The sequence below is a fragment of the Chaetodon auriga genome, chromosome 4, assembly GCF_051107435.1.
Source record: "Chaetodon auriga isolate fChaAug3 chromosome 4, fChaAug3.hap1, whole genome shotgun sequence".
In the NCBI taxonomy this organism is placed as follows: Eukaryota; Metazoa; Chordata; class Actinopteri; order Chaetodontiformes; family Chaetodontidae; genus Chaetodon; species Chaetodon auriga.
This window is the reverse complement of record NC_135077.1, coordinates 25,024,090-25,037,888: the sequence shown is the minus strand read 5'-3', so window position 1 is coordinate 25,037,888 and position 13,799 is coordinate 25,024,090. Positions and strand designations below refer to the sequence as shown.

At 40.9% G+C, this 13,799-nt stretch overlaps 2 protein-coding genes across 2 annotated transcripts in view; one reads left to right on the top strand and one right to left on the bottom strand.

Moving 5' to 3' along the window:
• The window catches only part of dnah6 (dynein, axonemal, heavy chain 6), a 60,729-nt gene that overhangs the window by 45,198 nt on the left and 1,732 nt on the right, over positions 1-13,799 (bottom strand). Inside the window, exons 5-25 of the mRNA XM_076728205.1 lie at positions 13,642-13,776; positions 13,428-13,521; positions 13,262-13,328; positions 12,754-12,940; positions 7,608-7,700; positions 7,398-7,505; positions 7,139-7,228; positions 6,921-7,041; positions 5,551-5,702; positions 5,110-5,262; positions 4,655-4,906; positions 4,357-4,485; positions 4,038-4,151; positions 3,767-3,910; positions 3,449-3,604; positions 3,179-3,229; positions 1,685-1,777; positions 1,472-1,591; positions 934-1,114; positions 750-846; positions 262-490 (exon numbers count right to left, since the gene is read on the bottom strand). Coding sequence (XP_076584320.1) covers positions 262-490; positions 750-846; positions 934-1,114; positions 1,472-1,591; positions 1,685-1,777; positions 3,179-3,229; positions 3,449-3,604; positions 3,767-3,910; positions 4,038-4,151; positions 4,357-4,485; positions 4,655-4,906; positions 5,110-5,262; positions 5,551-5,702; positions 6,921-7,041; positions 7,139-7,228; positions 7,398-7,505; positions 7,608-7,700; positions 12,754-12,940; positions 13,262-13,328; positions 13,428-13,521; positions 13,642-13,776 — 2,766 coding nt within the window. The remainder of the gene's footprint in view (positions 1-261; positions 491-749; positions 847-933; positions 1,115-1,471; positions 1,592-1,684; positions 1,778-3,178; positions 3,230-3,448; positions 3,605-3,766; positions 3,911-4,037; positions 4,152-4,356; positions 4,486-4,654; positions 4,907-5,109; positions 5,263-5,550; positions 5,703-6,920; positions 7,042-7,138; positions 7,229-7,397; positions 7,506-7,607; positions 7,701-12,753; positions 12,941-13,261; positions 13,329-13,427; positions 13,522-13,641; positions 13,777-13,799) is intronic.
• On the top strand, positions 8,290-11,896 carry LOC143318964 (uncharacterized). Its single transcript, XM_076727511.1, has 3 exons — positions 8,290-8,302; positions 8,587-8,901; positions 10,596-11,896. Exons 1-3 carry the CDS (start codon positions 8,290-8,292, stop codon positions 11,354-11,356), a joined length of 1,089 nt encoding a protein of 362 aa, XP_076583626.1. The 3' UTR covers positions 11,357-11,896.

Below are 13,799 nucleotides of genomic sequence, written 5' to 3'. Positions count from 1 at the left end.
TATCCATTACTGTTTTTTGCAGTATCTGGCATCCTGCTTTATTCTTGCGCTCACCACTAATAAGAGAAGAGTGGTGTCATTTAACATGGCTGAACAGGGGAACATTTTCATACTTCACACAGTAAAGATGTTGGTATGAGGGTGTATTTTTCCCTTCTCACTCACTCAGTCATTCTCAGCAAGGGCTGAAACAAGACAACAACAGGTAGAACAAAACAGAAAGCAAGATGACCGAAGGTGTTGAGGTTACTCAAACCTGACCTTTTCTCCCTCAGGAGAAACCATGTTCAGGATGTTTTTGCTATAGAGCGCCTCCTGTTCTCCAGCATCCAGCGCAGTTCCTGTCGCATCAGCAGATTGTTCGTGCAGCAAGGCGAACTCTAACCGTGTAATGGCATCAAAACACTTCCTGAGGTGGGGCTGCACCGCCTGGGGGTTTCTTGTCTGGGCCAGGATCTTTAGCAGCTCATCATTGGATAAGAAGTAGAACCTGCGAGGGATATATATATAAAGGACGAATATCAGAGTACTTGCTACTACGCATTAGCATCCACATCAGGAGGAGATGTTTAGAGTGACAACTGCTAACCTGTCAAGGGGGAAATGAAAAGCAGTATACTTTGAATGTAGTTTGTGCACAAGGAAAGCTACTAACAGAGAAAGGAAGTAAAAATTAAGCAAAAAGTTTAGGATGATAAAAATGATGTTAAAGTCTGTTGTAATATGTGACAAAGCAGGCATATGCATACCTGGGGAAGATGACTCTCTTGGACTCCAGGTATGCTTCCAGACACTTCTGTATCTCTTCCAAAAGAGCGTTGTTGTGTTGAAAAGTCTCCAGCAGATCTGTGTCGGATAACATGTATTTACCAGAGCGAGCGCATGTGTGTATCTGTCCGTCTGTCACTGCACGTCTTGTCTTCGGTTACCTACCAGGCTGTGTGGCTGCTTTTAGGGCGTTGGGCATCTTATGGACCTTTGACATGATCTCCTTCCAGGACTTGTCCACCTTAAGAAACATCTTGGATTCAGCAGGCAGCTGCCTCTTAATGTCTGGCGCCAAGAAGATACTCTCTAGATACAGCCAGTTCCTTTGGCATGTAAGCCACTCATCCTGGAAAAGAGGGCAGAAAAGAAAGAAATACAGGGGAGGAAGGGAAGACAGCGGGGACAATGTGAGTGGAGGAAGAATTACAGTAGAAAATGAAATGAATAATATCAATAAACTATAGACTTAAAATTCAACACTGTAAGTGTTTCCTTGAATGAAGTGAAACACAGAACTCAAAAAATTCTGAAGCATATTTTCTTTCTGCAAGCAATATATGTTCTCGCTTGCAGCCACTAGGGAGAGCTACTGTGTAGCATTTGAGGCCAAGCCCAAAGTCAAAATCTGCATTCAGTATGTAGACAAGTCCTGAAATGATCATGATGAAAGATCACTTTATGCCATTCTTTTCTTAGCCTTTACCAGTGTTTGGTTGAAGAGGGTCAGCTGTCTCAGCAGTTTGTCCACCCTGAGCTTGATGGGAGCTACATAGCGAGAAGATGCCACCGTGCTTGCATTGATAATGCTGTCATCCAGCAGCACCTTCACAGTAAACAAACATGGAAACACACACAATCAGATGTACTGAAACACAACAGTGTCTGAGAGTGTGTGGTGTGTGCTGTGTGTTACCACCTGGATATCATCCGTGCCTCCTAAGATGAAGACGTCTTTGGAATCACCATGAGACAGCACAGTGAACTCTGTGGTCTTCCACACATCCTCCACCTGCATGGCTCATTGAGAGGGCAGAGGTTAAATGATGTGGGCTCGCAATGCATTCCATAAATAGGTTCTTGCATGTGTACATCATGTGTGTATCATCCCACAGACATGATTTTCAGGGTAGAGAATGGTGGGTCACAACAAATGTTAACACAGCGTCATTGAACTTATCTCTTGGCTCAAGTGGATGTGACATAAGGGGAAAAGCACCTAAGTAAAATCAAATGTGAATGGTGGACAACTCCAAACGAAAGCTGCAACAATTAAGTCGATCAACAGAAAATGAAGCAGCAACTTTGTTGATAATCATTTAGATTTAGAACATTTTATTAACCTAACGATTAACTGAGAAAACATTTGGCGGATGAATCAATGATGAAAAAAAAAAACATTACATGCAGCCCTACTCCAGACACAACACTGCTCTCCACGCATAAATGTCAGAGTGGTGCTTCACTCATAAAAGCACAATCTAACTAATCATTCCAGTTTATGTACTTATGTATTTTAAAGTAACTTGTTGCTGTACATGTGTTAATTACTAAAACTCAATGCTAAAACCACACATGAGGAAAGTATGGTGACCAGGCTGTCATTGTCTCCAGAAACATAAATCTGACTTAAAGGGACAATTTGACATTTTGGAAACATGATTCGTTTTCTTGTTAATTAGATGAGAAGATCAATATCACTGTTACGTCTATGCAGTAAATATGAAGGCTGATTTTGTCTGAAGGTAGAAACATCCGCCTACCAGCACTTCTAAAGCTCACTAATTAACACATTATATCTTGTTTGCTTAATCTGTAGAAAAGATAGGCAGATTTTCTTTTATCAGTGGACAGAGCCTGGATATCTGTTTTCCCCTGCTTCCAGTCTTTATGCAAAGCTAAGATAACCGTCCCCTGGCTGTAGCTTCATATTTAACAGACAACTATGAGAATGGTTTCAATCTTCTCATCTGATTCCTGGCAGGAATGCAAATAAGTGTATTTCCCAAAATGTCAAATTATTCTTTTAAGGGACCTGTGTGTAAGAGAGGGCACTGCTTTTAAGGTGGATCAGAGGAACTGATTTTCATTGGCTATAATTAATGCCAGCCTCTATCATATCCACTAATAACGTATTACTCAAAGTTCAACCATCAGTGCATCACATGCCACCAGCCAACCCACTTTATGCACTTTATGCTGTGTGAGTCAAATCACAAAAATAGGAATTAAGTAAGCATCTTAGAGAGAGTCTTACAAAAAAGCAGGAATCTCTGTATGTGACAATGTAATTGTTGAGTCATACTGTATGAGTCATCAAATTGGGTTATGTGGGCACAAAATGGCATGATTAATGATTAAACTTGTACTGCAGTTTGTCTAGATACAGCTAGGTAGATCCATTTTAACACACCTTTGTGATAACGGTCTCCACGGATGCCTCTCCTGAAGCCTGTCCTGACACCTAAAGGGGTCAAGGGTTGTATTAGTGCTGTTTATCCAGTAAGTATAACCAGCTTTTGTACTAGTGTTGAATACCTGTATTTAGTGTAATACATGCAAAGATTACTTTAATGCAACACTGTAAGTAAGATTAGATAAAAGCAAGTGGTAGTGATGTAGTCAGCAGTGACCAAGCTGTCACAAGCATAGCAGGAGCAGCTCATCAAGTAGCTATATTTACCTCTTGTATCTCCATTGCATATGAAAAGATGTTGATCTCCTCCAAAACAGCCACAGTAAGCTCCTCCACATTCAAGGAGGTCCCCACAAAAGACTCCAGAGTCTTCCAGTGCTCCACTTTCATACATGGGTTACGTAGGTTAGTGATCACAGGCAGCTGAAGGACAACACATGAATATGATTTAGAGAGAGTCACAAAGCTGCAGTCAGGAACCAGCTGCTGAAATCAGTTGCTTGCAGTTTGTATTCTAATATGACATCATTTCAAAATGAGATTTGTGATCATTTTGGTATACAGTATGTGGGTTGTCCTACCCACCCTCTGCTTTGTGACCTCCACCTTGTCCTTAAGACTTGGCACTACATTGTTACGTGGCAGGCCCTTCTCCAGCTGGTTGACGTATTTGCCATATTTGATGACTTGTGAGCTGAACTGCTCTAGGTCCAGTTGCTCAAGTGTGCTCTGGGGATGGGTGGAAGTGGAACGACACAGTCAAGCTTAGCAGAGAGGAGGAGCTGTTACATGTGTCTGTGCATGATAATGTACGTGCGTTCAGGGCCTCTCATACAATACATCAAATGCACCTCACCTGCCTCCATCCATCTTGTAAAGAGTCCCACTCCTCTAGAGAGTCCCACAGCAGCTGCTTCAGCCTAAACTCTGCAGTTAACTCCTCCAGAGTGTCAAACTTTGTCACCTCCACCTTTACTCATCAAAAGAAGGAAAACTAATTTGGGTTGAGTTGGGTGGCTTGTTTGCAGGTAAAGTTTAAATATCATGGCCTTTCATGCTTTGGACCCACATTTCCAACACAAAATGAAGTTGTTATGCATTGACTTGTGACATGCTTTATTTTTTTTGCAACAACCATTTTGGATTTACTGAAAGGATCTAAAGAATTACATTACCTTGAACTTCTTCTGGTAGGTGGTGTAGGTGGAGGCCTGGGCTTGCAGCTCGTCTATGGAAATCTGGATCTCCCCCAGAAGCAGACGCACTTGGGAGGAATTGGCATTAATGTCTAGGAGTTGTGGATCCTACGCATGAAAAACCACAAGGCAAACAAGAAAAAATGGAGCAAATACTAATACACAGACACACCTTAAATAACACTTCCAAAGTATGCTTTCTAACCATTAGAGGACCCTTTTTATTTGTTTAATCTGTAAGAGTTAATAGAACAATGAGTAGAACTTCTCCATTCACCTGTGACTTAAGTTTGACTTTCATGACCTCACGGTTCAGCTCCTTTATGTCCTTGTGCAGGGAGCTGCAAAACCTCTCCATGCTGGAGTCTCTCTCCGCCGCTGCCTCATCAATGATGCTGTGCAAAGAGTTAATGGAGGGTTGCAATGTGGCGAAAACAACCAGATCCTCGGGTGGCGTGGGAACTGAGTACATGTTAATGAGATTGTACATCTGACATACTGTCTCCTGCTCCTCTTCGAGCACTGTTATCTGGTGAGAGGGAGAAAAAGAAAGAAGAAGAGGAGAGTGTAGTAGAATAGAGTCAGACAGGAAAAGGTGGAGAGGACAAGAGGAAAGGGGACAGAAGAGAGGAGACGAGGTTGGAGGCTACATACTGTGAAAATAACTTTGCTTTCTTACAAGAACTTAGGAATGCAAAAGAAACTGCCATCAACATGAACCATATGTCTAACCCTCACCTGTATCTCATCGAGGAATGTGAGGGAGTCGGCTAACTCAGCTGTAGTAGAGGGACGGAACTCTAGTTTAAACTGGGCTTCACATGCCTCAGCAATGACACCATCGAGCCTCCTCTTAGCCAACTGAGAGAGCATCTTGTTGACGACCTAAAGCAGAGATTCAGAGCAGAGCAACGATTCCTATGTGCCTTCAACATGTTTGCTGCAGTGTTAATTCCAAATTTGGATGTATTAGAAAATATCCCTTGCAAATATATCACTCACTGAAGCCTTGGACCTCGCTTACATTTTCATTTCAGTGAGTTAGGATGGCCTCAATGCCCTCTTGTTTAAAGCACTTGTTCATTGTGGTAAAAAAACTCCATAATTCTTACACCAAAAACAGTTGTGTAATAGCAGTCATATAGTGCATGTTTGCGGACAACTAGACCTCACCTCCAGACAGCGACGTGGGGAAGACACAAGCTTCTCTTTGAGCTGTGTTTTGTCCACAAGCAGTAAGCCTAGATGTCTCTTCTGTTGAATGGCTGAGGCCTCCTTATGCTCACTGTGGTATAACTCCAGTGCTTTTCCAAAAAAGGACAAACCTGTGAGATGAAGCAGTCAACGTCCATCAGTCTAAAAGAACCAAGTTATTTTGCATGCTTAAAGTTTATCTTTGGAAAATATTTTTTTTTATCTCCACCAAAACTCATCTGCTATTAACCGTCTCCCTTCTTTGAACAGTATCCTCAAAAGTTCCCCAGTTGCTCACAAGTGCATTGACAAAAATAGTCAGAGTAATCATTTCAGTCAATACAAGTCACGGCAGCCCTGATTAAGATGAATGGCGAACAAAAAAGGAAACAAATCCAAAAGAAAAACTAACTCTGCTATAAACAAAACAGTGTTATAATTCAGGGCTATAACTTCATGTAGATCAGTAGTTACACATACCTGTAAGTTTGGCACAACTGTAAAGATTTAAAACATGCGCAATTTGAAGACGCAATTAGCCGTCCCAGATGAAGTAAACCCTACTCTCTACTCTACTCTACTCTCACATTTCAGATGTCAGAGTTTTTCACAAGACTGCAACTTTAACATATCCAACAAGAAGACAGTAACTCTGCAAGTCTATATACAAACCTATGACATGCTTTGAAAAATGGACATTTGTAGTTTATAGACTAGAAAATTCAAACTTCATACACAAACAGGTGCTTCTGCTTGAGGAGGTGAAATAAGTTTTTGTATTGTTGTTAAAGTCTTGCACTTGTTACATATTACAGCGGCTTGTTGCACAGCAAATCCTTTGTAACCAAACCTCTTCCATACTGCTGGCAGCGATGTAACTTTTGCTTCCAGCAGTTCTTGTTGTTTCTGTGCATAAAGGTTTGACACCATTACATCAACATGTGAGAACATTTCAATTATCACGATATGATGGGGTTTTTTTTAATCATATTAAAAAATATACTCATGTTGTCTTGAAAGATATGATATGGCACAACTTTTGGTTGTTTTCAAGAAAACAGAGGGTTCCTTGAGGGCAGAGGGGAGCTGAGAGGTGTCATTACTTGAAAACAGAAATATCCTGTTTCCACTGATAGTCCATCCAAGGCACAGACCAGGTTGAAACAAACATGTTTTGTTGACAACTTGTCCAGTGTTTTTAAATGTCCAAAATATGTTTCCAGTACCAATACTGCTGGTAACAAAGGCCTCTCTCTGATCAAAGTACTATTCTCACTATTCTACGCTCGTTGCGTTGAGTGGGAGATGTGACACAGAAACGATTTTTACACGAATGAATATTACATCACCATGATCCTGTTGCTGCAGTCCGTCCAGATCCAGACTTTCGTTCTCTTTATAGAACAGACGAAAACGCTCAAACGTGTGTGAGTACACTTTTGCTGCTTCAAAGGCAAAGTGGAGTGATTCCTGAGGGGAAAAAACAAGTCAGACCCATACATACATAGTACAGACAAAGCAGAGCCTCCCCTCCAGAGATAGAAACCTGTGCAATGTAAAAACTGACCTTGATATTCTGGATGGCACTTTGCAGGTGGCCATCATTGTCTATGATGGACTGCAAACAGGGGGCATCCATGTATTTATTTTTCAAATCCTAAAAGTGAACGCGTAAAAGTACACATAAAAATACAAACACAGACTATATCACAGATCGCATGCAGAGTAAAATCTATCATTACATTAATACTTTTGATATACCATCAATATCAACATTTAGAACAACTAAGTGGCTGTCGTGTTGAGGTGGTGGTTATTTTTACTACCTTATGTGTTTCAGGCTTTGTCATTGAATTCAAATCAAGATGTCCTGTCAGTGTATTAACTGAAACTACTGTTTCCTCAAGCCGCCCAATGATCTCCACAACCGTCTCCTGTAGGAATTAACCAGCAGTATACTGTAGATGAAGTAAATAGATTTAAAAAAAAAAAAAAAACTCTAAGTGACACAATCAATAACACTTTGGATAACTAACCTGAAAGTTCTCCTCAGAGGGTTTGTAGATCAAAGCATTTGTGTCCAGAATCAGCTCAGTGATGAACATGGGTTGGACACAGGGAGTTTCTGACTTGACGGACTAATAAAGACACACACACACACACACACACACACACACACACTAACCAAAACTGAATACTGTCTGTTGTAGTATAATTTTTTCCAACAGATATGTGATGATTTGAGAGAAAAAACTGTAACCAATGGTGGATGATAATACATGATTTGTTGAGCATGACATTGTAGCAGAAATGTTTTTGGATGTGATACTGTGATAATAGCACATTCGCTTAAGAGTATAGGAGAAGTAGAAAAGTGAAGAAGAAGCACAAAAAGGCCAGGATAATACTGCGCAGAGATCATGGGAGCAGGGCCCCTGCATTATGGCTCTTTGGGCTTTTCCATGGCCGTGCAGGTGTCTTTGCAGCTGTTGTTTTTGTGACCTTATATAACCCTGTGTAGCCTTATATAACCTTACTGTATTCATCCATAAATCCATATTTGAGTGTTTACTGTAATCACCGAAAGGTTGAGTGTTCTTATAATCACACTATGATTCAATGATGATTCAATATACTCTTACTATGTTTAATATAATCTCAAAGTGCACTTAATGATAATGTGATTGTGTGATATTCCTTTATACTTTATATGTATCTATGCCAATAAATTGTAATTTGATAATATTTTTAAAAAATAAGAGCCCATGACAACCAGAAGCTAATGGTGTAATTTTGAAGAATAGAAAGAAAATGAAAAGGAGGCATCCTCAAGATGCACCTTTAAGGTATCAATACAAGTTTGGGTAAGATAGGGAAATTCCAGGCAGAAGAGCTGCCAAAGATAACGTAATGGTGCGAAAATAGAAGAGCCTTAGAAAAAAGAGAAGATGCCCCCAAGGGCGTGGTAAACCCTGAGCTGAACTGTATAAAAGACAGAGCACTGACCATTGTAAGTTGGAGTTCTTCAGAATTGCACGCTGTGCGTTTCTGAGTGTTTTTCCCCTTTGTTGCCGGCAATAAAGTATTTTTGCTTCTCGGACTCTGACTCCTGCAGACCCTTATTGAGCATTTTTCTAAGAAGATTCTTTGAGACAATTGGACAGCTGAATTTGAGTGTATCTGGCCTGTTGTCGTTTGTACATTCGGCCTACGCATTCCACAACATATCAGCGGCGAGCCAGCCCCAGGAGAGGACAAGGACAAAGAGGTCTCCAGTGCCAGAGGCGGCTACACTCTGCTACCAGACACCTGGGCCCACAAAATTTAAAGGTAAGCAGAGCCTTTATTTCTGCAAATTAGAGGAGGGTTTCTGAGTGACGAGAATAGTCCGCCCAGGTGATTGGTATGACTCTCTGATGATCCACCTCAACCGAACCTAACCTATTTTAAATTTACCAAATCATTCAGTGATTGCACGAGGCAGCCGAGAGCATTGTCTGTCTGTGTCTGCTTAAGCTTTGTGTCTGTATACATGTCTGTGTCTGTCTTGGTGCTTCGGCAATAACTATGGTGCGGACATGAGTGAACGGGGAGAGTGTGAAAAAATTATATTCAATATATGTATTGCATGCTGGTTGATTGCAACGCTGGTATTTGCTGGAGGACTAGTTTGGCTGGTATTAAACAGGGCGGCTAGAAAGAACAGAGCCAACGCCCCTGGTGTTGATAAGTTAGAATATTCCAGAGATTAAAAGTGACACAGACCCTTTAGTTGGAAAGTTTATTAAGTTGACAGTTTCCTGAATAAGCGCCTTTTCAGATGTTGAGAAAGTGAAATCTGAGAGGGTGAGACGTAACACAGATTGAGAAAGGAGTAAATGAAGTAAAGGAAACCTATGCAAAGTAAAAAGAAGAAGAAAAACACTAGGTAGTGATTTCAAGAGAAAATATAAAAAGAAATAAAAAGGAGTTACGAAAAACAGGAGAATAAGGATTCGGAGTAGAGAACAGAGTCGTAGGAGAGAAAGGGTTAAAAAAGAAGGAGAAAAGTAAGCAGAATCAAAGGGAGGGGTGAGCTGGCCTCCTCCCCTCTCACACACGTCCTTGACACACACACAGAGCGAGAGATAGACATACGCGCACATATATAGTTGAGGCATCTGAGGAGAGTGCAGGTGCAGAAAAGCTACACACACACACATACGCGTAGGAGGAGAGTAGCCAAGACACACACACACACAAGAGAGAGAGCAGCGGAGTAACACACACACCAGAGGCCTCAGAGCTGAGCTGCTCCAGAGAAAGACCAGAAGAGGAGAAGTAAAGTTGAGAACTTACAGCAAATAGCTCATCAGTCATCAATTGGGCATATTTTTTTAGGGATTTTGATGCTGCTAGTGTTTTTACTATTTCTCAGCGGCATTATATGGAGAATAATTGAAAATTAGAAAGCTGCTTAAAAGTATAATAAATAAATAACAATAGAATAAAGTAAGATAAGATAAAATAAATAATATAAATAAACAATAAGTGAACAATGTGTTAAATGAGAAGTAAATAACATAACACTAAAAGACCAAATATAAATAGATAATAAGTTAATTAAAAATAAATAAGTAAATAATATAAAATTAAAAGACAAAGTAAATAATAACTATAAGGGAGAAAGTGGATGGATGAACAGAGGGAAAGCAGTGATAGTGAAGACGAGATAGTGACGCCTGAGCACTTTAATAGCACAGGAGATATTGAAACTCGTGGCATCAGAACACATTTTTGGTTGGAACGAACCTACATTGACAACGAAGATGTAGAAAATTGGCAAACTGAACAAGAAATCATTCTGAAATTGTGGCTGATCACACGGATTATTAACTTGGCTCAAAAAAAAGAGGAGTTTCCTTCAATACCGTGGGAAAGAGTGATACGAGGTTTGGGGACACAGAAAACTCTGGCAACACTATTAGAAATACTGTGTAATCATCCAACTGCTTCAATAACTCTCCCTTTTTGTCCTTTTCTAGGAATCCCTGAAAACCTGACTATAGCAGGGAGACACAGGGCTGCAGTAGATCCACGACTAGAGATTCGCATCGGCCCCAGAAGGGTAGAGTGGGAGACAGGAAAATTTGGATATATTACAAAAACCCCCACCGCAGACGGATCTGAAGATTTGAGATACGATCCCACCAGAACATCTAGACTTAAACAAGCTAACAGCGTCTCCACTGTTGATGGTGAGGCTGTGCCCATTCAAGGGACTGTGCCCCTCCAAGCTGTGGCCCCCACTCAAAACCTCATCCTTCATCACTCTACACTTCTACTAAACATGAGGAAGTTTAGACCCTACCTAGCCATTAAAACTCCCCAAGAACGTGCTTACTTTATGCAGTTATGCCGACAGGCCCTCATCCGAAGAGCACGACGACAGATGCGTCGTGAAGTAGAACTATATCGCATAGAGAAAAAGCAATTCGAGATGCAGAAGGAAATTTTCCTGGCAGAAACAGATGCCGCTCTGCAAGAGAAAAATGAAATCCCGCAAGAATACGATGCCATTCAGCAATCCTACGCCGATCTCCAGGTCCGCTTTAATCAACTGCAGGAATTAATTGTTCAAAGTGATGCTCTCCTCCACCGACAGAAGGAACTCATAGAGGGACTCCTGAAGTATGATACACTGATCCGTGGGTTGAAGGCCGTGCCTTCACCAGACCCCCCTGCATGCTCTCCAACCTCCCCTGATCCGCTCAGTCCTGATAGTCCACCGAGTCCTGCTGACTAAAAATGTTCTGAATGGCTTTCCATTGTCCATGCATAAATGACATGTTTCCATTCATGTATGTGATACCTGAAATCATTAGTACCTGCACTGAAATTACCAATTGTAATCCTTAGCCAATGTGAACGACTGAGCAATTGTCTAAAACACTGATCTTTGAAAAGGAGTACGCAGAAATGATTTGAGTCTTTACTAATATGTCTGCTCATCTCACATTCCTTGCATTTATCATTTATCTAGTAATAGCTTGGTTGAACCAGCAACACTGTGACTTTACAGTCACAAAGGGGGGAGATGTAGTATAATTTTTTCCAACAGATATGTGATGATTTGAGAGAAAAAACTGTAACCAATGGTAGATGATAACAGATGATTTGTTGAGCATGATATTGTAGCAGAAATGTTTTTGGATGTGATACTGTGACAATAGCACATTCGCTTAAGAGTACAGGAGAAGTAGAAAAGTGAAGAAGAAGCACAAAAAGGCCAGGATAATACTGTGCAGAGATCACGGGAGCAGGGCCCCTGCATTATGGCTCTTTGGGCTTTTCCATGGCCGTGCAGGTGTCTTTGCAGCTGTTGTTTTTGTGACCCTATATAACCCTGTGTAGCCTTATATAACCTTACTGTATTCATCCATAAATCCATATTTGAGTGCTTACTGTAATCACCGAAAGGTTGAGTGTTCTTATAATCACACTATGATTCAATGATGATTCAATATACTCTTACTATGTTTAATATAATCTCAAAGTGCACTTAATGATCATGTGATTGTGTGATATTCCTTTATACTTTATATGTATCTATGCCAATAAATTGTAATTTGATAATATTTTTAAAAAATAAGAGCCCATGACAACCAGAAGCTAATGGTGTAATTTTGAAGAATAGAAAGAAAATGAAAAGGAGGCATCCTCAAGATGCACCTCTAATGTATCAATACAAGTTTGGGTAAGATAGATAAATTCCGGGCAGAAGAGCTGCCAAAGATAACGTAATGGTGTAAAAATAGAAGAGCCTTAGAAAAAAGAGAAGATGCCCCCAAGGGCGTGGTAAACCCTGAGCTGAACTGTATAAAAGACAGAGCACTGACCATTGTAAGTTGGAGTTCTTCAGAATTGCACGCTGTGCGTTTCTGAGTGTTTTTCCCCTTTGTTGCCGGCAATAAAGTATTTTTGCTTCTCGGACTCTGACTCCTGCAGACCCTTATTGAGCATTTTTCTAAGAAGATTCTTTGAGACAATTGGACAGCTGAATTTGAGTGTATCTGGCCTGTTGTGGTTTGTACATTCGGCCTACGCATTCCATGACATATCACTGTGCCTGCTTGAAAAAACATTGGTAGATACAGTAATTACTGTGCTTTCACTGTTGATAATACTGAAACAGTGCCCTACCTTCTTATCCATCTCTTCTTCTACAGGATCAGTGGTAGCCTCAGACTGCTGGCTCCAGCTCTGAATAATGGCGTGACTGGGCGTTTGACGTACCTGCTCCTGGAGCACAGCCAGCAGTTTGGCCACTGCATTCACCACCAAGATGTGCAAGGTGCTGACGACCAAATAGTCAACAAGACGGATGAAGCTGGGTAGGTGGGAGACAAAGATGGGTTGGACTTGGCCTTTTCCACAGCAGACATTTGGACTTGTCATAGTAGGTGAACACGTGTTAGCAATAAGATTAACGCTGGCTCTGTTCTATTCAAGTGCTCCAGTGGGCCACAACAGATAAGTGGAAATCAGCCATCATTAATTTAATTAGTCACACCTGTGCTTTTCTGGCTGTGACACATAAAAATGTCTTCTGTGAATAAAAAAAGAAAACAAAAAGTGGGCATGTCTAGTACACAAACAGAATCAGAAGGCAAACACAATTAAAGAGAAACAAATGCAAGAAATGACCCACCAAATGAGGCGGTTACAGCGAAAAGTCGTGTTGATCTGCGCAATCATTGTCTTGTCCCTGCTCTTATCTGTGACAAACAGAGAGGTCTATCAGTCCAATAACTTTGTGGTCTATGTATGTAAGTTCCAGCGTGTCCATATGGTCAGTGTGTACGCACTTGAAATACCAGATGAGGGCTGACATTCTGACAAGTAGTTGTGACAGGCACAAACTGTCACCTCCTTTACCAGACCTTGAAACTTCTTCAAGTCAGTCAGCGCCTGACAGTAATGAACAAATGAGTGCAATGAGCATGTGAGGAGGCACACACAGACATACACAATGTGTGTATATACATTTCAAACTTTTGGACCAATTCTTGTATGAATGTACAATTGCACCTCTTGCAGTTGTTTGAACTGGATGTCCTGGAACTCCTGCAGTGTGTAGGTGTGTTTTTTCTCCATGTGACACAAGCCTGTGTCACTTATTTGGTAACACATTTTCCTGATGTCTATCAGTGCAGGACTAAGAGACTGTATGACAGATACAGATGTTA

Bases quoted from the DNA above. Each gene is read 5' to 3' on its own strand.
- LOC143318964 (XM_076727511.1), top strand. The intron at 8,902-10,595 runs GTAAGCAGAGCC...GTCCTTTTCTAG, and splicing joins TGGGCCCACAAAATTTAAAG to GAATCCCTGAAAACCTGACT.